The sequence below is a fragment of the Scyliorhinus torazame genome, chromosome 5 (assembly GCF_047496885.1).
Source record: "Scyliorhinus torazame isolate Kashiwa2021f chromosome 5, sScyTor2.1, whole genome shotgun sequence".
In the NCBI taxonomy this organism is placed as follows: domain Eukaryota; kingdom Metazoa; phylum Chordata; class Chondrichthyes; order Carcharhiniformes; family Scyliorhinidae; genus Scyliorhinus; species Scyliorhinus torazame.
Window position 1 is genome coordinate 73,297,920 of NC_092711.1, and position 25,715 is coordinate 73,323,634.

A 25,715-nucleotide genomic window follows, 5' to 3' on the forward strand; every position below is an offset into this window, starting at 1 on the left:
GGCAGCCTTTTCGAAGTCCCGTGTCGTCGTCTCCTGAGCCTCCAGTCTCCGCTCCATATTGTCCATTGCCTCCTTCATCGCGGCCATCACGCCTTTCACTGCGGCCTCGCCGGCTGCAAGGAGATATTTTCTCATCTTCGCCCTACGTCTCTGGAGCGCGGAGGGGATGAATCCAGTCAGATTTTCAATCCTAATCTGATCAGGATGTGTTTATGTCTCAACATTCATTGTTGAAAGATTGTACATCTTGTGGTCTGACCTAGCGGTCCTGTGCAGTCCATTTATATCGCCAGGGACGGTGAAGATCAGTAGCATGGAGAAGAAGATGTTAAATAGAGTTTAGTCTAGAACACGGTCCTGTTTCACTCAATTCTTCACTTAGAATATGTCGGAAGTAAAATCATCAATCTGTACAGTGCAGCACATGTTGTCACGGAAGGCTTGAATGAGACTGAGGAGCTTTGGTGGACAGGCAATTTCCCCCAAATTCTTGTAGTCACGGCTCTGTTTACAGTATCGAATGTATTAGTGAGATTTATCAAAATAAGGTGAAGAGGTGCACCTGTGGCAGAGGAGGCAGATCATGTCCAGAGTAATTCTTCCGACAGAACCACCACATCTTGCTTTTGGTTACATTCGGTCTGCAAGCAGATGAAGTATTCAAAGTGTGAACCTAGCAATAGCCTTCCCATTGATGCTATGAGTGAGATATGTCTGCAAGTGTTTACAGATAGTGGTGATGTTGTTGCATCATGTATCTCCTGTGGAATGGATCTATTCTGGCAGAGAAGGAGCAGGCCACAAATGTTCAGAAATATTTTAATTGCCTACACTAATTCCCATCCATTCACGAATATAAATAATTATATGTGTTAATTGTGTTAAACGATGTGGGCGTCTCAGGTGAGGTCGTCATTTATTGTCCATCACCATTGCCCCTGGGAACGTGGTGGTGTGCTGCCTGTATGAACCGCTCCAGACCCTCTGGTTTAGAGATGCTGACAGTACTGTTAGGGAAGGGATTCTAGGCTTTTGAACTAGCGAAATTAAAGAAATGGCGATACGCTTCCAAGTCGGGCTATTGAGTGATTTTTTTTTTTTGGGGGGGGGGATCTTCCAGGTGCCGATTCCCACCTGTCAGCTAGCTTTTTCTTCTACAATATAATTGTCCTCTGTGTAGAAGGTGTTTCAAAAGCAGCCTTGTTACGTTCCTGGAGTGCATCTTGCGGTTAATACAGTGTAGCCATTGTTCGTTGGTGATGGGTGGATCGAATATTTGCACGTGGGGTGACAATCAAGCGGCCTGCTTTGGCCTGGATGATGCCAAGCTTCTCGGAAGTTGTTGAAGCTGCACCCAGCCGGGCAAATAGAGAGTATTCAGTTACACACCTGACTTGCGATTCGTGAACAGGGAGACTGCATTTTATTTCATGCAAAATGTAATCGCAATTAATTTAATATAATTTATTGAGATAGCATTGACCATTCTGCCAGCAAGGGATCACATATGTCCCATAATTCAATGTGAATTGGAATTAAACCAGACCAAGGACAATGAGCAGCTACCCAGCAGTCTCTGCACTATATTGGCAAGTAATCGCATCATCATCACACAGAAACATCAGATCTGTAACTGGATTTTGCGCTGATTTTTAAAGTTACCTATACCCTAATGTAAATTTAATAATCTTTACGTGGGCTATAAGTTACACTGTTTGCAAAGTAATTCAACATTTGCAGATGCCCTCTGAGTTTCACAATATTTCGCTTTTCATGTTAATATGTTTTTACCATGTTGTCTTCGCTTATTTGGGTGAGGTCATGTTGAGTGACTTGTTGTACATGAAATGACTACATGTTCCAAATATTACAACTATCCCTCCTCAATGCAATCATGTTCCAGCTCTCTGTCTTCGAGATGAAGATTCGCCATCAGCAGAGAAGAATCACCAGCACCGGAGGAATATCGTGACGTCTCGCTTTTTTCTCGAGAGATTAAGAGGATGGATGTCACACGGAAAAGCTGAAGGACCGAAGGTATAAGTCTGACATAAATTATAAAGGACCTGCTTCAATTTCGGATACAGTCGAGCACAAAATGAGAATGTTCAGCAGCATATTTCAGGCATATATATCGATCCGTCCATCAATCTCATTCACTAATTCTTTAGTCAAAATATTTAACTATCATTCGTTGCAGCATCAACGCAGTAATTACTTTATCTTTTGGGCAGATTGTGATGTAGGAATAATGTAATTGAACCAGTGATCCAAAGGCCCAGGTCAATTCTGCGGGGACTCGGGTGCAAATCCCACCATGGACTGGTGGAGGAATTTGAATTTAATTAATAAATCTGGAATACGTACTATTGGTGAGCATGAAATCCTCTCTGCTTTACCAACGAAGGAAATCTGGCATCCTCCCTAGTCTCAGCTACATGTGGCTCCAGAGGGACAGCAACATGTCTGACTCTTCAGTTCCTTCTGAGCTGGTCCAGTAAACCGCTCAGTTCAAGAGCAATTAGGGACAGGGATCACATGGTGATCTTGCCAGCGAGTCCCACATTTAATGGAAGAATTAAGGGGAAACATGTATTTTAATATATTTATCTAATACAAAACATACCCTCTGTCTGATAGTCTGCCTGTATTTCTATAGTCATAGAACATAGAACAATACAGCGCAGTACAGGCCCTTCGGCCCACGATGTTGCACCGAAACAAAAGCCATCTAACCTACACTATGCCGTTATCATCCATAGAACATATAGATGTTCTATGATGTCATCACAATGTTGTTGGACATCATGAAAGCACAAGTGGATCGCACTGTGGCTTTACAGCGCCATGGTCCCTGGTTCGATTCCCTGCTGGGTCACTGTCTGTGCGGAGTCTGCACGTTCTCCCCGTGTATGCGTGGGTTTCCTCTGGGTGCTCCGGTTTCCTCCCACAGTCCAAAGACGTGCAGGTTACGTGGAATGGCCATGGCCAATTGTCCATAGTGACCCAAAAGAAAGTTAGGAGGGGTTACGGGGATAGGGTGGAAGTGAGGGTTTAGGGGATAGGGTGGAAGTGAGTGGGTCGGTACAGACTCGATGGTCCGAATCGCCTCCTTCTGCACTGTATGTTCTATGTCCATATTATGAGACGTTAGAGAGATCCTCCAGCCGGCGATTGGTGCTAAAAGGGTCAGAGAAGCTAGATAACTCTCCTTTCCTTTGAGATGGGAACAGTTCAAATAGGCTCACAATCTAAAACCTAAAATTATCTCCAGTAGTGTTGCTGGGTAGATTTGTTTATAAATTGTCCTCATTGACAATGTTAAGAGTTTGAAGGTGGTTTGCAGCCAAGCGGTAAGCACTAAGGAAACAGATCTTTGAAAACAAATCCAGATGCTTCCTGTAAACAACATGGGACATTCGAGCCTCCCTGACTGCAGGCGGCTGGATTGCTGCCAAATACTGTGTGGGGCAGATTAGCCTGAATATGAATGGATAAAATGGCATTAAGCAATTCAAACATTAAATACATCAGTCGCAGATGAAGTAAATGTTTTAAATGGTGTTGCATAGAAATGCATATTTTCCGTTAATGTTCTGATCACTCTGAGATTAAACATGATCGGAAAATAGTAAACTAACCAAATGCTATTTCATTTATATTAGTTCAGAGTAATGATCCCTCTAGTTATTAAAGTTCGTTTGGTAAGAACCTAATGAAGTGAGAGTGAGTGGTGTTGATGGACCCAGTCCACAAGCCCAATCATTTGATTGGAATTACAAAGAAAATTAATTAAATGTAAAGAAAATCATAAATCTGCCTTGAATCCGCCGGAATTCCTGGAATATTAGCCGAGTTGTTGACCCCATTTAAACGCAGGCGACTCTTATACCTGATTAGCACCGTGTTCTGTACAGGTTAATTTGTGCTGATTTCCATTGTTTAACAGTCCCTCTCATTGCTGCTAATGAGTGGGGAAATGACCAGTTCATGACCTGCTTCAGTGGAAGATAAAACATTTATTCTTATGATATTGTGTAATATGCCGCAAAGTCCTGCTATCCTGTGTTCCCAACACCAGTGAATGTTAGGCAGCCGGTGGTCAGTAAAATTAGCGGCAATGATTTGGATGCTGAAGGATAACTTTGCTGATCGCCCTGTCCGTTCTGATTCATTCATTAACTTCTCTGTCAAAAGCTTTTTAAATTTATTTTTCAAATTAAGGGGCACTTTAGTGTGGCCATTCCATCTGGGCTGCACATCTTAAGGTCGTGAGGGCGAGACACACGGGGAGAATGTGCAAACTACACACGGACGGTTTCCCGGGACCGGAGTCAATCGCGGGCCCTCGGCGCCGTGAGACAGCTGGGCAAACCACCGCCGCCCTTTCTCTGTCAAAAGTTCATGTGAATTTTATGTTTCTCTGTCAATTTACTGCTTAATTATCAGGCAAGGTGGCTTATTTTATCGCGAATGTTGACAGTGTCCTCGACTCAGGGGGAGTTTGAGAAATTCCAGGAGTGGTATTGTATAATATGACATTTTTACGTTTCTACAGACCCACATTGTACAGGGATAGCCACCTACACTGTAAAGAGAATCACTTTGTTCAACTCCCGCATTTGGTTACATAAATCGATAAAGAAATCCCACTGATAAATTATACTTTATTGCTGTCACGGGATTAAAAACTCGCCGTTTCAAATCAGACGAACAGGCGACTTATTCACTGTTAATATAGCTATATTTATTTATATTCATCCCCTTATATTGAAATGAATGAAATGAAAATCGCTTATTGTCACAAGTAGGCTTCAAATGAAGTTACTGTGAAAAGCCCATAGTCGCCACATTCCGGCGCCTGTTCGGGGAGGCTGGTACGGGAATCGAACCGTGCTGCTGGCCTGCCTTGGTCTGCTTTCAAAGCCAGCGATTTAGCCCTGTGCTAAACAGCCCCAGAAGAGTAGAAATAAAGGGACTTAACTTAAAATGGAATTATTTTTTTCACAGTAACTTCATTGCAATGTTAATGTAAGCCTATTTGTGACAATAAAGATTAACCTGAGTATGTTAACAGATGCTCAAATGTAATTTCACAATTAGAACCAATGGAGACATTCCAAATAATCCATTCAGGCAAACAAATGCCCCAATACAGATAAATGCTATCTTTTAACAATAACCTGTAGTAAATCTCTGGGTCCATTCTGTTAGGGGTGTGGAAGGTGGGACGTCGCCGCCTCCACCAGGGAATCAACAGGCGGCGCCTGGAAACCCGCCCCTTCTGCCGGCTATTTAAATACCGCTCACTGGGATCCGAATCCAACAGTCCGGGAATTGGTTTGTTCACTGAGTTCCTGACACAATAATTTCCACCAAATGGCCAGAAGGATGAGGTGGGCCGTTTCTCTCAGTTTGTTGCTGACTTTCTTATCCCGTGAGTAGTTTTTATTGTCCAAATCTCTCACTGTTACTGTCTCAGTGTTAGTCTCTCTCTGGAATGTTCCAGAGTCACCAATCATTTCCCCAGGATTAATCCTCGGGCTTTTTGATATATTTTTACAGGTGTCCAGTCGGATGTTGTGTTGACTCAGCCAAAGGCAGAGAGCGGGCATCCCGGAGGCTCCCTGAGACTGACCTGTAAAACCAGCGGCTTCAGTCTTGGCAGCGACACCATGCATTGGATCCGACAGGTTCCCGGACAGGGGCTGGAGTGGCTGCTTTGGTACGACACTTCTTCCAGCAATGGCTACGCCGCAGGAATTCAAGATCGATTTACTGCGTTCACAGACACTTCGAACAATATCTTCTCTTTGGCCATGACGAACCTGAAGGCCGAAGACACCGCCATCTATTATTGTACAGTGGACATAGTGGGTGGGATGGACTACTGGGGACAGGGGACCATGGTAAGGGTGCCTGCAGGTAAGAACCAGTCAATTATTTCCAACTGTTTTATTCCAGTGGTATTTTTATACTTTTGTGTATATTCACAATTTATTCAGGGCAGCACGCTGGCGCAGTGGTTAGCTGATATGTCAGGGCGCTGAGGACACGGATTGAATCCCGGCCCCGGGTCACTGTCTATGTGGAGTTTACACATTCTCTTTTTAAAAATAAATTTAGAGTACCCAATACATTTTTTCCAATTAAGGGGCAATTTAGCATGGTCAATCCACCTAGTGTGCACATCGTTGGGTTGTGGAGGCGATACCCACGCAACAGTTTACACATTCTCGCCGTGTCTGCGTGGGTCTCACCACCACAGCCAAAAGATGTGCAGGCTAGATGGATTGGCCACAGTAAAGTGCTCCTTGATTGGAAAAACAATTGGGTACTCTAAATTTTAAAAAACAATTAATTCGTTCACTGAATCGTGGGTATACTGTATTACACTACAATACTGTATTGGGATTTTGTTGTAATATTTCATGTGATTCTGCTGAAAAGGGTTATAGAATTACTCTGCGCCTTGACAAAAGGCGCTGCTGAGGGATTCAGTCCATGGTTGTTGTGATTTAAAAAAAATACATTTAGAGTACCCAATTCATTTTTTTCCAATTAAGGGGCAATTTAGCATGACCAATCCACCTATCATTGGGTTGCGGGGGTGAAACCCACGCAAACACGGGGAGAATGTACAAGCTCCACACGGACGCTGACCCACAGCCGAGATCGAACTTGGGACCTCGGCGCTGTGAGGCAACAGGTTTAACCCACTGCACCACCGTGCCTCCCCCGGTTGCTGTGATTTGGTGTTTATTTGCTGAGGGTACTGTGTGGCCGGATTACCTTAAATACCCAATGCATGTTACCCAGTTTGGCGTTTCTGCAATGTTTAATCTCGATAACATCTGGTGGCTACAAGTTTTACCACCTCCTGCACAAGTGTTAGAAATCGAACCCGATATTACCAAAATATGTTGAGGTTTATGTGTTACTTTATTGAACATAGATTATCATAGAATTTACAGTGCAGAAGGAGGCCATTCAGCCCATCGAGTCTCCACCGGCTCTTGGAAAGAGCACCCTACCCAAGGTCAACACCGCCACCCTATCCCCATAACCCAGCAACCCCAAGGGCAATTTTGGACACTAAGGGCAATTTATCATGGCCAATCCACCTAACCCGCACATCTTTGGACTGTGGGAGGAAACCAGAGGACCCGGAGGAAACCCACGCGGAGGATGTGCAGACTCCGCACAGACAGTGACCCAAGCCAGAATCGAACCTGGGACCCTGGCGCTGTGAAGCAATTGTGCTATCCACAAGGCTACCGTGCTGCCGTGGTCTGCGTATTCACAACGCTTATGATATTCTTCTAAATTTCTGTTTAATTATTCATTCATTTGATGGCAGGCGGATTTGGTGGCTTCTAGATTGGTAATTTCTTAAAACGTTATGTTTGATTCTGTTGGAAGTGATTTTGAATTGAGCTGCTTCTCCATGAAACGAGTCCCGGCCCCTCGGTGATGTGATTTGGTGGTTTTCTGATGAATAGATTGTATCTGGGTGACTTTGAATAAATAAGATGTTTGAAACGGTTTGCCGTTTCTGCATTGTTTCTGCATTGTTCAAACTCGGTGACATTGAGTGGTTCCATGTTTTCAATGGAATGTTTGAAGTTGCTTGCCGCATGATTGTCGGCAGAAAACAAGCAGGATTTTAGAGCAGTTTTTAAAAAGTGATTATTGGACATTAAACTAAGGCTGGGTTCAAGGTTTTCTTTCCGAACATCAATTATTACTGCAATCACAGCCTGTGCTTTCTGCAATGTTTCGTCTCGGTGAGATTGATGGTTACAGCTGCTGCAAATATTAAGTGTGTTTGAAATATCGTCCACTATGAATTAACCGCGGTAAATTTTCAATATTTATTTTGAACACATCCCAGCTCCTCACAATTACATTGCTGTTATTACAGATTTCTATTTAGTTTGATAATTGATACATTTGGTGGCGAGCTGGTTTGATGAATTCGATATTGAGATGTTTTTGAAATGTTAAGTTTGATTCTGTTGAATGTAGAATTGAGCTGCTTCTCCATGACACGGGGTTCAGCTGCTCAGTGATGAGTTTTGTGTTTTCTTGCTGAGAAGATTGTGTGTCTGAATAAGTACAATTTGTGAAGCGGTTTCCTGTTTCTGCATTGTTTATGCTCGGTGACTTAGAGCGGTTACAGGTGTGTTGTTAAATGCAAAAAGTCAACGTGTTTAAATCTGCTTGAAACACGATTATAGGTAGAAAACAAGCAGTTGTTGTAAATTCAGAACGGAATAAAGATATGTTTGTGTTTTTTTATTTTAACTGATGACTACGGATTAAACCAAAAGATGGCGTCATTCAGAACATAACATATTACTGCAAACTCATACTTCTTAATTAACAATTGTTCAAATTGGAGAGTAAAATTAATAGAATGTAAACAATTTAATGCAGTAATCTAACCGCATATTATCCAAAGATGTTTTCCTATTAATATAACTAATCATCAATCGCCTTTCACAATTCTGCTGTACTCTGCACACCATTTGCATGGCCGGAAAATTTTCGAGCCTGAAAATATAATCTGATTGTGCCTGGAACTGTTTGAATAATAACATACTGATTCTACACAGGTGTTCAGTTACACAAGAGATTTTGGATTATGTTTTAGATCCCTGATTACGTTTGCAGTTACTTAAATAGGAATTTTATCTTGCAGTTTGGCAATTTATGTACCCGGTTATTATATTCTTTCTGTGCAGCCGCAACAATAAGATTCTGCATTGTTCACTGTGATTCATGATTCCTTCAGTGCAATTTGTAGTTGGATAGTGAGATATGTCACTAATCTAATCATAACCCGTTTTCTGCGATCTGGAAGTCGCTGACAGTGAAGATATTTTTCTTATGATTTTATTTAAATTGTAGGAATGTTCAGGCTGCACAGGGCTGGAGATTGACAAGGAACAGCTTGAAATTCAAAAGATTAATTTAATTACAAAATGCGAAAATGCGCTTTACAATAATTAATAACAGCCAGTCTGGCATAACTATGCTGTACACATTATAGAATTATAGTCAAAACAAATGAAAGAATAAAGAACAGATTATATCTGATTCTCAAGGTTATTTATATTGAATATTAACTTGAACAACAAAATCTCTGCTCCATTTGCTTATGTTTCAGTTTTGGAGAGGATCTGAATGAACAGCTTTAACTGGGTTTTACACTGATTGATTTGGATCTCCTTTCATTGAGCAGTAGTTTTAATAATTCAATTGTCAAAATTATTGTCAGAATATATATACATATTTTATATATCCGAGCTGAAAGTGAGATATATTTATGTATATATATAGAGAGAGACGCTTATAGATTTATCGTGTGAATTATACTCTGTGAATAGATGGAATTCAGGATTTATCAATGCGTTCAGAAATATACATAGTTCACATTTTTGTGGGTTAAAACAGGACGATTATTACAAAAAAGTAAAATATAAAAATGTTATTAGATTAAAGTAAAAATATTATCCTGGTCTGAATGTTTCCATCCGGTTATTTGAGGTTTATTGTTTAGCATTGCCTGACATTTAATTATACGCAATTTATAAGCAAAGTTCCAGGCAAGATTTCGTTTTGAATTATAGAACATTTTCATGTTTTTATTCTAGAGTGCAAATCATCTAACAAGACTCACTAACAATTAACAACAATGTGCAATGCAATGTCAGTTCGAACAAATCAAACATAAATGCGACAGTTGATCTTTTAGAAAAAGTTTTATTGTATCTAAAATGAATTTAGAAAGCAATACATGTCTTTGCTCAAGTCGATGATGTGTTTTGCCTGGATTATTTTCCTGATTACATTTACTTAAGAAATTAGATCAATCAGGTAATCGAATTTCTCTTTTGTTTGTTTCGTATCATATCTCCGAATCTTTTTCACTGACGTTAAACTGAATGCAATCTGTTATCGTCAATGCGAACAGGGTGGTAAGGTGGCGCAATGGTCAGCACTGCTGCCTCACAGCACCGCGAATCTGGATTCGATCTCCGCCCTGAGTTCCTCCACTTTAGAGTTTGCACATTCTCCCTGTGTCTACGTGGAGATCCATGGCCCCAAACATGTGCAGGATAGGGGAATTGGACACGTTAAAGTGCCCCTTAATTGGAAAAGAATATTTGATGTGATTGTTTTCAGTCATTATAAATGTTGCACAGTTTGGGCAGACAGAATTAGTTACAAGGCGAAGAGAGTTTTAATGAATATCAGTTTAATTTCAAAGAGGTTATTGTTGTTGTCTAAAGTTGACCATTTATCAAGAATAAAGCAGTGTGAATAATCCATCGTCTCGTATTTCAGGGACTGTGCTTTGATTTATTTCTTCAAAAACGTGTATCTGTGAGGAATGTGAAAAAATTGACTTTATGTTAGTTAAGGCGCCTCAGAACTGAGATCCTTTCCCCAGATTGTGACAGTCATAATGAACAACTCAGCAACACCAGACAAGGGTGGCATGGTAGTGCAGTGTTTAACACTGCCGCCTCACAGGCCCGCATTCAATCCCGGCCATGGGTCACTGTCTGTGTGGACTCTGCATATTCTCCCCATGTCTGCGTGTGTCTCACCCCCACACCCCAAAGATTTTCAGAGTAGTTGGTTTGGCCACGCTAAATTGCCCCTTACTGAAAACAACAAGAATTGGGTACTCTAAATTGATAGAAGCAGAAATGCAATACAGCCTGGAGGAGATGTGGGTACGCTTTAACCACTGATGTATCTGGCTTTGGAATGTTGGACTAGGCAATGCAGATGGAGCTTTATTCCCTTTTATTCCGTGCCGTAGCAGTCCTTGACCTATTTACTGGGGCAGTGAAAAGGGGCAATTAGTCTGTATATTAACTGTCATCTTATTCAGGAACTGTAGAGCCTGTGGTTGGACCAACATTTGTTGTCTCTGCTTAATTGCTCCTTGAGAAAGTGATGATGTGAAGCATCCTTGAATAACTGCAGTCCATGTGGTGCAGGTACACCCGCAGTGTTGTGATGAAGAGTGTTCCAGGATTTTGACCAAACGAGAGTGAAGGAACGGCTGTTTAGTTTCCAGTTAGGGTGGATGGCGTGTGGCTTGGAAGGAAACAACCAACTGCTGGTGTTCCCATGCATCTGGTGCTCCTGTCGTTCTACAACATAGAATATACAGTGCAGAAGGAAGCCATTCGTCCCATCGAGTCTGCACCGACCCACTTAAGTCCTCACTTCCACCCTACCCCCGTAACCCAATGACCCCTCCTAACCTTTTTGGTCACTAAGGGCAATTTATCATGGCCAATCCACCTAACCTGCACGTCTTTGGACTGTGGAGGGAAACCAGAGCACCCGGAGGAAACCCACGCAGACACGGGAAGAACGTGCAGACACCGCACAGACAGTGGCCCAGCGGGAACTCGAACCTGGGAACCTGGTGCTGTGAAGCCATACTGCTATCCACTTGTGCTATCGTGCTGCCTCGGTGGCAGGTGGTAGAGGTTTCAATTTGGAAGGTGCTTTGGATGGAGCCTTGGAGAGTTCATCTTGTACATCATACACACAGCTGCCACTGTGTGTCCGTGATGGGGGAGTGAATGTTTAAGACGATGAATGGGGGCTAATTTGGCGCGACGCTTTGTCCTTGACAGTGTTGAATTTCTTGAGTTTTTTTAGAATTTCACTCGGTGCAGCAAGTTGCAATTCTTCAATTAGAGACCTGACTTGTAGGTGGTGAAGTTCCTTTAGGTGAATATGTTGAAGATCGGAGGCGCAGTGGCAGTGGTTAGTGCTGCCGCCTCACAACTTTGGAGAACCGGTTCGATTCAGACCTCGGTGAGTGTCTGTGTGGAAATTGCACATTCTTCCCGTGTTTGTGTGGGCTTCTTCCGGGTGCTGCGGTTTCCTCTTACAATCTAAAGATGTGCATGCTATATGGATTGGTCATGCTAAATTGTTCCTAGGTGGAGTTACGGGGATAGGGTGAGGAATTGTGTCTAGGTCGGGTGTTCTGTCAGAGGTTCTGTGCAGACTCAATGGGTCGAATGCCTCCTTCTGCTCTGTGGGGAGACCATGTTGCATTTTGTATCAAACCCGTGTTGAGTCTCCATTCTTGCAGTTAGAGACAGGAACTTTTGTGGGGAGGAGTGGAATTTTTACTCTATATCTTAACTTGGTCTGTACCTGACGTGAGAGCCTTTCCCCGCAGAGGTCAAGTAGGCGGAATGAACATCGAACTAACGAGCTGGAGTTATCCAATCATACATCGGGAAATAAATTGTTCCATTGCTCGGTGAAATGACGCGCATTTTAACAATATTTCTGAAAAATACACCAATTTTAATGAATTAATTATTTTGAAGCATTTTGTGTATCAGAGAATCATTAAATGTGAGTGCCCTGAATTTGAGCATAATTTGTGAATAAACAGGATCAGGAAGTGAGAGTAACGCCCCACAGAGCAGTGCCTATTCGATCTGACAGGAGACAGCAAGTTATTTTTACAACTTGAATGGACACTGACGAGACCCCCGTTCCAAATACTCATTAGAATACACTAATGTCTGAAAATATTACATTGTTCAAATCTATTTGTTCTAAAATCCGTCAGAGATAAACTGCGACGACATCAAATTTCTCGATACGGTCACGAAACAAAGCAGAACGTCAGTGGACGACATTTTGATAATAATAATCTTTATTATTGTCACAAACTAGGCTTACATTAAAACTGCAATAAAGTTATAGTGAAAACCCACTGGTCGCCCAAATACGGCGCCTGTTCGGGTACACTGAGGGAGAATTCAGAATGCCTAATAGCACGTCTTTGGACTGTGGGAGGAAACCGGAACACCCGGAGGAAACCCAGACAGACACAGAAAGAACGTGCAGACTCCGCGCAGACAGTGAGCCAATCCAGGAATCGAACCTGGCACCCTGGAGCTGTGAAGCAACAGCGCGACCGTGCCGCCTCTGCCAAAGACCGAAATGATTCTCCAACTCATGTTCCGCAACCGAATTATGCTCACTGAGAGACTGGATGCGAGTGTGTGTGGTGTGTGCGGGTGAATGAGAATATGGAAACTGGGAGTGAGCCATCCTGACACATACACACATTATACTCTCTCACCCGCAAACACACAAGCACACACTCATACACTGACATATTCTCTCTTACACACACTCACTCATCCTCTCACACACAGTCACAACAATAGGGGCTGTTTAGCACAGGGTTAAATCGCTGGCGTTGAAAGCAGATCAAGGCAGGCCAGCAGCACGGTTCAATTCTCATAACAGCCTCGCCGAACAGGCGCCGGAATGTGGCGACTTGGGGCTTTTCACAGTAACTTCATTTAAAGCCAACTTGTGACAATAAGCGATTTTCATTTTCATTCTCACTCTCAGACATTGCCTCCCTCACGCACGCACGTACAAATAGACTATGAAACGCACCTGTGCTTCTCTCGCTCAAAACACAAACACGTAATCACGTTCTCCCATACACTCACACGCTGACATAGAAAGCACTCTCACGCACACTCTTACAAACAGACACACTCTCAGAAATTCACCTATTCACAGACACATTTTCTCTCTCACTCTCTCACACACTACCCGTCTTTCACAGACTCTCTGCTAGGCACACGCCCTCTGCACATCACATACATCCTCTCACATGCTCTCTCTCCCACATGCACACTCTCAGGGACAAACGCACACAACTTATCTGTCTTTCAACCGCGCGCTCTCCCCCACACTCTATCACACACACATTCTATCTCTCTCACACACTTACTCGTACACACTCTCACACAAAGCGTCTCTCTCACGCACCCTCGATCACATAAACAGTATCTCGTTCACACACTCCCTACCACACACACATTCCCTTAAACACTCTCTCACATGCACACCCTCCCGACCACGCAAACACACACACACAGACTCAAATCCACTCCTACTCTCTCTCCCCGAGACACATACTCACAGACGGACGCTATCTCACTCCCTCACACCATCCTTTATCACAAAATGCGGTTGATTGTGAAATACACAGCTCAGTTAGCTGGATTATGACGTACACAGCTTATTAGCTGGATTGTGACGTACACAGCTCAGTTAGCTGGATTGTGACGTACACAGCTCAGTTAGCTGGATTGTGACGTCCACAGCTCAGTTAGCTGGATTGTGACGGCACAGCTCAGTTCGCTGGATTGTGACGTACACACAATTCAGTTAGCTGGATTGTGACGTACACCGCTAAGTTAGCTGATTGTGACGTACACAAAACCTAGTTAGCTGGATTGTGACGTACACAGCTCAGTTAACAGGACGGCTGGTTCGTGATGAGGAGCGATCCCAACAACATGAGTTCAATCAATGTACCAGCTGAGGTTATTCATAAAGGCCCCCATTCTCAACCTTGCCACTCACCTCAGGTATGGTGACCCTCAGGTTAAAGCACCACCAATCAGCTCTCAAAAGAAGAGAGCAGTCTCAGGGACTACGGCGCCATTTGCATTGTTGAAATAAGGGGGAAACCCCCTGCTTCTCTCTTTCAATTGAATCAAAGTTACACCATTCATATGGCACCAATGTGTCATTTAGTATCAGGTGAGAGAGCTGGAGGAAGAGATGTGAGTTTCGAGTGACTAGGCAAAGAGGTTATGAATCTCAAATGAGAGATTATTGGAAGCTTAAATTGTCGATGTAACTTTTAATGGGGAAATGTTAGCATAAACACATAGCTTGAGGCACATTTTGAAATGTTTGGTTACTTAATAAACTCAAATATAAGTCTAATTTGTTGAATGGGCCATTCTTTCCCAGCGACACCGTCTCCGCCCACTGTCTACAGCCTGGTCTCCTCCTGTCAACACAACGCCGACGGCTCCGTGACTTATGGCTGTTTGGCGATGGACTACTCCCCAGAGATCACCAGCCTTACCTGGAAGAAAGATGGGCAGCCGATCATCACTGGAGTTAAGAAATACCCGTCAGTGAGAATCAAGAAGGGAACCTACACCCTGAGCAGCCAGTTAACCATCACCGAGTCAGAGGAGGGATGCAGCAAAATCAGCTGTGAGGTTCGACACAGCGGCTCAGACAAGAGCATTGAAATACGTAAGTGTTGTCGAACATGTGAAAACAGAAGCGCTGTGATTACTTTATTTTCAACTTTGGTTATAACACATTTATGGAACACTGCGCAGTTCGGATTCCAGAAAGAAATATTGAGCGCAGAGTAACTGGGAAAAAATAATAAGTCAGTTTATTTGTTACAATATCTTCTGCAATAATGTCTAACTTATGGTACTTGAAGTTCCTAGAAATGACATCCCTCCACATGTTCTCCTCACCGTGAGTCCAAATGAAGAAATCATAAGGCAGAAATTTGCAACCATCATCTGTTCAATCATCGATTTCCGTCCAAAGTCAATGACGGTGAAGTGGTTGAAGAATGGACAACCCATGGGTTCAGGAATTGTCACTTCTCCCGCCTGTGAAGTGAACGGGAACTTCTCGGCGAGCAGTCGGCTCACAGTCTCCGCTGGGGAATGGTTCAGCAAAGCGGTCTATACCTGCCAGGTCACTCATCGAGAGGTCACCCAAAGTCAAAACATCGCCTCGTCTGGTAAGAGACACAAACAGAGGAAACTATAGATCATCCTGCACTCTGATGTTAATCAATAGCAGGAATGTATTGAAGTTAATACAAAGCTCAGAACAACGGCTAATTTACTGCCACGTAGTTTGTGTTTCACTCTGATGTAAGAACTGCATTAGGATTGCTCACCATTCAGGATTTTATCAGAACAGCAAAGAAAGCTTCCTCTACTTCGAAGACATTAAGTGAGTGAGGTGGAATTGATGTCAGCTTTATTCTGAGACAGCTGATTATATTTGAGAGGCAGTGAGTGTCTGGAACCCTTTACTGATAACAATTCCGGGGGAAAGTGTTGGAAAGTTCATCCAACCTATTTATAAATCAGCCTTCATTACTTCATTCCAGAGATCAGGAACAGTGTATTCGTATTGGGAATACTGCAATGCAGTTATTAGAATGATTCCGGGGCTGAACGACTTTGACAATGAGAATAGCGATTAGCACTGCTACATCTTAGCGCCATGATCCCGGCTTCGATTCTGGCCTTGGCTGACTGTCTGTAAGGAGTTTCTACATTCTCCCCATGTCTGCTTGGGTTTCCTCCGGGTACTCCGGTTTCCTCCCACAGTCCAAAGATGGGCAAGTTAGGTGGATTGGCCATGCACAATTGCCCCTTAGAATCTAACGGTTATGTGGGGTCATTGGGTTATGGAGGAAGGGCGGGGGAGTGGTCCTTGGTAGGGTGCTCTTTCGAGGGTCGGTGCAGACTCGATGGGCCGATTGGTGCCCTTCTGCACGGTAGTGATTCCATAATAGGTTTCACAGAACACGCTGTTTACCATGTACAAAGAACAAAGAAATGTACAGCACAGGAATAGCCCCTTTGGTCCTCCACGCCTGCGCCGGTCAATATGCCCTATCTAAAAAGAACCTTCTGCCCTTACTCGGTCCGTATCCATCTATTTACTCCCTGTTCATGTATCCATCCAGATGCCTCTTAAATGTTGCTAATGTGCCGGGATCCACCACGTCCTCTGGCAGTGCGTACCAGGCATCCACCACTCTCTGCGCGAAAATCTTATCCCGCACATTTCCCTTAAACTTTCCCTCTCTCATCTTGAACCTGTGCTCCCTTGTAATTGACACTCCATCCTTGGAAAAAGCCTCTGACAGTAAACCCTGCCTAATCCTCTCATAATTCTATAGATCTCTATCCGATCTCCCCTCAGCCTCCGTCTTGGTAGTAAAAGCATTCCTAGTTTTTTTCAAATGCTCTTCATAGCCAACACCCTCAAGAGCAGGCAACATCCTGGTGAACCTTCTTTGCACTCTCTCTAAAGCTTCCACGTTCTTCTGATAATGTCGTGACCAGAACTGCATGCAATACTCAAATTGCGGCAGAACCAAGCTTTTATATAGCTGCAACATGATTTCCCAACTCCTGTACTCAATGCCCTGACTGATGAAGGGAAGCATGCCATTTGCCTTCTTAATCACCTTGGCCACCTGTGCTGCCACTATTAGAGAACTGTGGACCTGCATGCCAACGTCCCTCTGTATGTTAATGGTCCAAGGGTTCTGCCATTTACGGTATAATTCATAACTAGATATGACCCTCCAAAATGCACAACCCCGCATTTGTCCGGATTAAACTCCATCTGCTATTTCTGTGCGCAAGTCTCCAATCTATCTATACCCACTTATACCCTCTGACAACCCTCGGCACTATCAGAAACTCCGCCAATTTCGTGTCATCCGCAAACGTACTAATCAGACCACCCACATTTGTCTCCAGATCATTTATATATACTACACACAACAAAGGTCCCAGTACTGATCTCTGCTGAACACCACTTGTTACAGTTCTCCACTCAGAAAAAAATCCTTCCACCGTTACTCTCTGTCTTCTATAACAAAGCCAGTTCTGTTCATCGAAGATCTTTAGAGATTGCTAATTCGAAGTTGATTCATTCCCATTTAGAGAGTGAAGGTTGGACACCGCTGTCCTGATTCTGAAGATGAAGCTTGGGTTGATTTTCATGTTTCCATTCACAGATCCTTCCCTTTGCACTGTTGCCTCAGTCACAATACTGCCACCACCAATCGAACAGATTTTACTGGAGGCGACTGTAACCTTAACCTGCGTCATTTCGAATGCTCCTTATGGAGTCAACGTGTCCTGGAGTGAAGCGAAGAATCCGCTGAAATCAGAGATTGCCGAGCAGCCTGGAGCAGATGCTGAGAGTGTGGTCAGCAAATTAAACATCTCGACACAAGCCTGGCTGAGTGGGGCTGTGTTTTTCTGCGTTGCGAGCCATCCGGAACTGCCAATTCCTTTGAGAAATTCGATCCATCAGATAACAGGTGAGCGTTGAGATTAAAGCAATATGTGAGCCACTGTGTCTATTTCTAGTGTCAGTTCAACGGTCAATATTTCGTATTCAGTGTATTTTGGATCTACTTTGATTGGTAATTCCACTAACAGAATAATCTGGAGTGGTAGACGTTAAGGAGGAAAATGATATGCTGATGACTGAACAATGAATTGAAGGCGGTGATGTTGGGTTTGGATGGAGCAAGACCATCGACTATAAGATGTAAGAGCAGATCTAGGCCGTTGGGTCCATTGAGACGGGCCGGCATTCTGCGAGACCGTGACTGATCTCCGGCAATCCTCAGTTCCACTTTACTGCCTTAACCCCATATCCCTTGATTCCCGTACTGATTAAAAATCCATCTATCTCAGCCTTGAACACACTGAATGAAGCAATTCCTACATCTTTCCGCGCTACTGAATTCCACAGATTCGAGATAAGAAATTCCTCCTCATGTCTGCCTTAAATGGCGACCATTTAGTTTGAGATTAAATCCTCAGGTCCCAGACTCTTCCACAAGGGATAGGAACCTTTCGGCATTTACCCTGTCAAACCGTCCGAGAATGATTTATGTCGCAATTAGGTCGCCTTCATTTTTCTAAACTCCAGTGAGTATAGATCCAATCTACTCAGCCACTCTTCATAAGAAAATCCATACCCGGGCTCAACATCGTGAACATTCTCTGGACTGCTTCCAAAACCAATATGTCTTCCTTCACAAAACTGTTCAAAGAACATCAGGTGTGACCTAGCTGCTGCACTGTGTAGTTTTATCAACACTTCCCTATTTTTATATTGCATTCCCTTCAAAATAAAGGTCAACATTCAATGTGCCTTCCCTGTTACCTGCACAACTTGCATGCTAGCTTTTTGTGATGTCTGCAGGATGATGGCAAATCCTTCGTCACAGTAGTTTTCTGTTGCCTTTCTCCATCTAAATAATATTCAGCTCCTTTATTCCTCCTACCAAAGGAGGCATAATCTCACATTTTCCTACATCATGTTCTTTTTGGCAAGTTTCATCCCAGTCACTTGACCTGACTATATCCCTGTGTAGATTACCTGTTTCATTCTCACCACTTGCTTTCCTTATTTAAAAAAATATTTCCATTAAAGGGCGTTTTGCACACAAACATAAAAATCACAGAATACATCGCAATAACATTATCAGAAAAACAACTCCAAGGGTGACACGGTGGCGCAGTGGTTAGCACTGCAGCCTCATGGTGTCGAGGATCCGGATTCGATCCTGGACCAGGGTCACTGGCCGTGTGGAGTTTGCGCATTCTCCCTGCGTCTGCGTGGGTCTCACCCGAACAACCCCAAGGTTGCAGGGTGGGTGGATTTACCGCGCTGTACTGACACTTAATTGTAAAAATTGTAAGAAATTAAAAGACGGGAAAACTCCTCCCCCAGGGACAATAAACACTCTAGGCCTATGATATTCCCTAACACCCATTCCACCACTGTACCCACCCCCTCAATTATTACCCCCTCCCTCCTGCACAACGAGAACAACCCCTTACCCTCCTCCGGCTGAAACTTTAATTCAACATGAAGATATAATAAATGCCTGCCACACCGGGCGCACCCCTGTTCCGCTTCACGTAAGGCGAACTTTATCTTCTCCAAATACAGGAAATCTGCCAGCTTGCTCAACCACACCCCCATCTATGGCAGCCCTCAGAATCGCCAGCTGAGCAAAATCCGTCTCCGGGCTATCAGGGAGGCAAAGGCCAAGAGATCGGCCTCTCATTCGTCGTCTACCGCAGCAAAAAAACGGATAATCCTCGTGACCCTCATATTGGGGGGGGGGGGGACACCTTAAATTGGATGAGGTTTAACCTGCACACGACGAGGATGCGTTCACCCTCCCAAATGTTCCTTCCACGCCCCGGACCGCACCCCCACACCCAACCCCTCCTACCATTTGCACTTGATCTTCTCCTCCAGAACGCCCTACATGTCTATCCGCTCTTCATACATGTTAGACACTCCCCTCTCCAATATTTCCCTCCGTCAGCAGCTTATCTTGCAACCCCGGAGGTGGCAGCTCTGGGAAGGACGACACCTCACTCCGGAACTCCCCGCCACCGCCGCAGCTGCAGGTGAACCCATTTCCCTTAGGCAATCCGTATACTTCCTCTATAATCTCCAGTCCTCAAAACCTATCCCCTGCAAACGTGGCAATAGTACATTAACTTATCAAACGCAGTTTCGAAATTAATGCATATTCTATCTATTGGTTCCGCTTTCGCTAAGCTGTTCCTCAATTAATTGTAATTAATTTGTTGAGAATGATTTCCCCTTCATAGTAATAACGGCAAGTAGGCTTCAATGAAGTTACTGTGAAAAGCCCCTAGTCGCCACATTCTGGCGACTGTTCGGAGAGGCCGGTACGGGAATTGAACCCGCGCTGCTGGCATTGATCGGCATTACAAGCCAGCTAGTTTAGCACTCTGTGCTAAACCAGCCCCTTGGCACTATCAGCAACTCCGCCAATTTCGTGTCACGAAGCCGTTCTGTTTCATTATATTATGTATTTCTAAATGCTGTGCTATTACATCCGTCCTAATAGACACTAAGGGATTCCCACTGACAGATGTTAATGTCAGTTGCCTACAGTTACATGCACTTGACTCCCTTTTCGAATCAGGGTGTTCCATTGGCAGTTTTACAATCCTCTGGGAGTAAGGTGGTGGTGGTGGTGGCCGGGGGGTTCCGGTGTGTGTAGCTTATACACCAGCACAGAACAGGCGGGCCGAATGGCCTGTTTCCCTGCTGTACACTTTCTGAAACTTTCGAATCCAATATCTATAAATTCTCAGGGTAAAGGATTGTGTCCACCTCAGCTCCGAGCTGGGAAACCGGACAGATCCCAATGTGGAAAATGGAAACCTTTAAAATCCAACACAAAACACATTTCTCTCACATCGAACCCGCGATTCCAATGTCTCCGGAATCCCCCATTTTATTAACATTTATTGTACATTTTCTGCAGCTCCCAATCCGCGGGAACCGTCCGTCTCTGTCCTCCTGCCCTCGGCTGAAGACGTCTCCGCTCAGAGATTCGTCTCCCTCAGCTGCTTAGTGAGAGATTTCTCCCCCCGAGAGATCTTCGTCAAGTGGACCGTCAATGACAAGCCGGTGAATGCCGGGAACTACAAGAACACCGAGGTGATGGCGGAGAACGGCAATAACTCCTTCTTCATGTACAGCCTGTTATCCATTGCAGCGGAGGAGTGGGCCAGCGGCGCTTCTTACTCCTGTGTAGTGGGACATGAAGCCATCCCCTTGAAGATCATCAACAGAACGGTTAATAAATCAAGCGGTAAACCGAGTTTTGTAAGCGTTTCCCTTGGCACTGCTGGACACCGTTAATTCATGTCAATGAGAATCTATTGGTGACATTTCGAACTACAATAGAAATAATAAAGTTTTTTATCCCCTCCAAATGTGCTTGAACGACACAACCGTTTTATTAATAGCGCATCCGCGTTCCTGATGTCAGACATCTTTAATTAGTCTCGGATTTCTGCAGATCTCGGATCCATGTCCAGTGCAGGGAGTGGCACAGTGGCGTAATGTTTAGAACTGCTGCCTCACGATCCCGAGGAGCCTGGTTCCATCCCACCCTCGGGTTACTGTCCGTGTCGAGTTGCACATTCTCCCCGTCTCTGTGTGGTTCTCATCCCCACATCCCAAAGATCTGCAGGTCGGTGAATTGGAACAAAAACAAGTGGGTACATAAAAAAAACAGAAGCAGCCAGGTGTACAGGCAGAGTTAAACTAATTAATAACAGGATTCCGCAAATTATCTTTATTGATGAGAAATCGGACACGTTCCCATTTTAGGCGCGAGTGGCACGGTGGCGTTGTGGTGCAGTGGTTAGCACTGCTGTCTGCAGTGATAAAGACCGGAGTTCAAGTCCCGTCACTGTCCATGTGGAGTTTTCACATTTTTTCCGTGTCTGCAAGGGTTTCGCCCCCCAACCCCAAGGTATGCAAGGTAGATGGATTTGCCACGCCAAATTGTCCCTTAATTGGGAAAAAAATTGGGTGTTCTAAATTTATTTTTTAAAAATCCCATTTCTGTCAAACACATCACACTTAGATTTCCGTGCACCTACTGCTCTCGTTGTCTATCTCCTTATAATTGATGGCAGTTTTAAATTGTTGCATCACACCCACTGAATTGAGGATCAAACAGAAACATGGACCAGCAATCCACCGTCAAAGAAAGGGGAGAGGGGAATTGTTGATGCATTGTATCCCACTTTTCCAACAAAGAGAGAGCAAGGTCCATTAGTCAACCTACTGCACCCCACTTCCCAAGCAAAGAGCGGGGGAAGGGCAGTAGTTAATCCACTGCACCCCCTCTTCCCAAGAAAGATAGTGGTGGGCCATTAGTCAATCGACTGTACCCCACTTCCCCAACAAAGAGAGGGGGAGTGACATTACTTAATCCGTAGTAACCCCGCTTGCCCAACAAATAGAAGGGGAGGGGCATTATTTAATGCACTAACCCCACATCCACAATAGATACAGGGGGGAGGGGCTTTAGCTAATCCACTGTACCGGCGCTTCCCCAACAAAGAGATGGGGAGGGGTAGTACTTTATGCACTATAACCCCATTTCCCCAAGAAAGATAGCGGTGGGGCATTAGTTAATCGACAGTGCCCCCACTTGCCCAACAAAGTGCTGGGGAGGGCCATTTGTTAATCCACTGATCCCCCATTAACACAACAAAGAGACGGGGAGGATAACTAGATAATCCACTGTGCCCCCTTCCCCAACAAAGACAGGGGAAGGGGATTATTTAATAAAATGTAGCCCACTTCCCCAGAACAGCGCGGGAGGGGCATTTTTAAATGTTATTTACCCCCACTTCTCAAACAAAGAGCGTGGGAGGGGCATGATTTCATGTACTGCTTCCCCACTTCACCAGCAATGAGTTGGGGAGCGGCATTAGTTAATCCACTGTAGATCCACTTGCCGAACAAAGAGAGGACGAGGGGCATTAGTTAAGCAACTCTGCCCCGACTTTCCCATCACAGAGAAGCGATGGGTATTAGTGAATCCACTGTACCCCCACTGTACCCCAACAAAGTGAGGATGAGGGGCTTTAGTTAACCCACTATAATTCCATTTCCACAAACCATATCTGTGAAGGCCATTAGCTTTGCACTGTATCTCCACTTCCGCAACAAAGAGCTTGGAGGGTAAATACTTAAATCACTGTACCCCAACTTCCCCAACAAAGCTCAGGGAGGGGCACTAGTTAATTCACTGTAATCCTATTCCCCAACAAAGCGAAGGGGAGGGCATTTGTTAATCTACTGTACCCGCACTCCCCAAATATGGAGAGGGGGAGGGCCATTAGAGAAGCCAGTGTACCGCCATATCCGCTACAAAGAGAGGGGGAGGGCCATTAATTCCTCTATAGTACCCGCACATCCCCGACAAAGAGAGGGGGAGCGGCAGCAGTTAATCCACTATACTTCCCCAACCAAGCGAATGAGAGGAAATGTATTAACCTACTACACATCCACTCCCCAACGAGATGGGGAAGGTCATTTGTTAATCTACTACACGACCACTTCACCAACAAAGAGCGTTGAAGGGCATAAATTAATCCACTGTACCCTCACTTCCCCAACAGAGAGAGGGGAGGGGCATTAGTTAATCCATTGTTCATCACTTCCCCAACAGAGAAAACTGAAGAGCAAATCCTGAAACTATTTTGCTGCACGTCACCAAGAAAGAGAGGCGAAAGTGAATTGGCCATCTCCTCAAAGCCGCGAACCGAAAGGGAAATTGCTTAGCCCAGCAGGGAGAGACAAAAAAAAACTCACCGGTTACTGACCGCAGGGTTCTGTGCTGAGACCCCAGCTGTTCACACAATACATAGAACACACATTGCAGAAGGAGGCCATTTGGCCCAATGAGTCTGCAGCGACCCACTTAAGGTCTCACTTCCACCCTATCCCCGTAACCCAATAACCGCTCCTGACCTTTTTAGTCACTGAGGGCAATTTATCACGGCCAATCCACCTAACCTGCACGTCTTTGGACTGTGGGAGTAAACCGGAGCACCCGGAGGAAAACCACACAGACACAGGGAGAATATGCAGACTCCACACAGACAGTGACCCAACGAGGTATCGAACCTGGGACCCTAACACAGTGAAGCCACAGTGCTATCCACTTGTGCTACTGTGCTGCCCAATATTCATTACTGATTTTGACGAAGGAATTGCAGGCAATATCTCCAGAATTGCAGATGACACTAAGTTTGGTGGTAGAGTATGCTGTGAGTAGGATGCAAAGAGGCTACAGGGTGACTTGGACAGGCTGACTGAGTGAGAAAACACTTGGCAAATGCAATATGATGTGGCTGAATGTGAGGCTGTCCGCTTTGATGGCAAAAACACAAAGACAGATTATTATCTGAATTGTGGCAGTTTAGGAAAAGTGGAATTGCAACGAATTGAGTGTCATGGTGGAACAGTCGCCTAAGATTCGTGTGCGGGTTCAGCAGGTGGTGAGGAAAGTTAATGGCAAGCTAGCCTTCATAGCGAGAGGATTTGTGTATGGGAGTTGGAATGTCTTGCTGCAGTTATACAGGACTTGGTGTGATCACACCGTGAACATTTATTGTCACAAGTAGGCTTACATTAACAATGAAGTTACTGTGAAAAGCCCCCAGTCGCCACATTCCGGCACCTGTTTGAATACACAGAGGGAGAATTCAGAATGTCCAAATTAACTAACAAGCACGTCTTTCGGGACTTGCGGGAGGAAACTGGAGCCCCCGGAGGAAACCCATGCAGACACGGGGTGAACGTGCAGACTTCGCACAGACAGTGGCCCAAGGCGGGAATCGAACCTGGGACCCTGGCGCTGTCAAGCAACAGTGCTAACCACTGTGCTACCATTTAAGGAGTGAAGTGGGTAATAGCCTGTCCACACCAAAGAGTTGAGTCAAGTCCATTTAGTGGCAAAAGCTTTGGGGAGGAGAGCCGGCACTCTGCAGTGCTCGCAGTCACCTTCTCAATTTCACAGCGGCAGTTAGCCTTTTTTATACATGTTCCTCATTCGCTTGAAGGGGTTACATACATGACCAATTAGGTCCCCCTGGCAACAATTAGCTTCCAATCACATTCCTCTGAATACATTCGAGAACTGAGGTCCACAATTCATTGTTTTCAGTTACACGAATAGCAGGTGTCTCAACAGTAAACGGTTAGTTTGCTGCACTTTTGTATCAGAACTTTGCTGAATCTTCCAAACACATTATTACAAGCTGCACCAGATCTTTGCAGAATCCCAATTACATGATTGCAAGCATAATTAAAACAGAGAGACCTTTAATTTTAACTTCTCCATGTACAACCCTTATTTTTAACTTCTCCGTGTACAATTTTTATCTTAACAAGGGATATGGAGAGAAAGCGGGAGTGGGATACTGAATTTACATCATCAGCCATGATCATATTGAATGGTGGTGCAGGCTCGAAGGGTCGAATGGCCGCCTCATGCACCTGTTTTCTATGTTTCGATATTTCTCTCCTCCCACTCCCCGAGAGGAGAATTCGGAAGGGAACGAGTCTTTAATGTAAGGACTCAGCTTTCAACAATGCAAGTCGTTACTCACTTACTGGTCATACGTTTTAAACTTGCATCAGAACAACCATGGTGAAAATATACC

At 44.4% G+C, this 25,715-nt stretch overlaps 1 gene segment (V, D, J or C); it reads left to right on the plus strand.

The window, feature by feature from the left end:
• Positions 1-5,351: 5,351 nt before the first annotated feature.
• LOC140422642 (Ig heavy chain C region-like) lies at positions 5,352-21,458 on the plus strand. The segment is given in 6 exon segments: positions 5,352-5,437; positions 5,566-5,925; positions 14,851-15,144; positions 15,344-15,655; positions 17,684-17,992; positions 21,005-21,458. Coding segments are annotated over 6 exon segments (1,713 nt in total).
• The last annotated feature ends 4,257 nt before the right edge of the window (positions 21,459-25,715 follow it).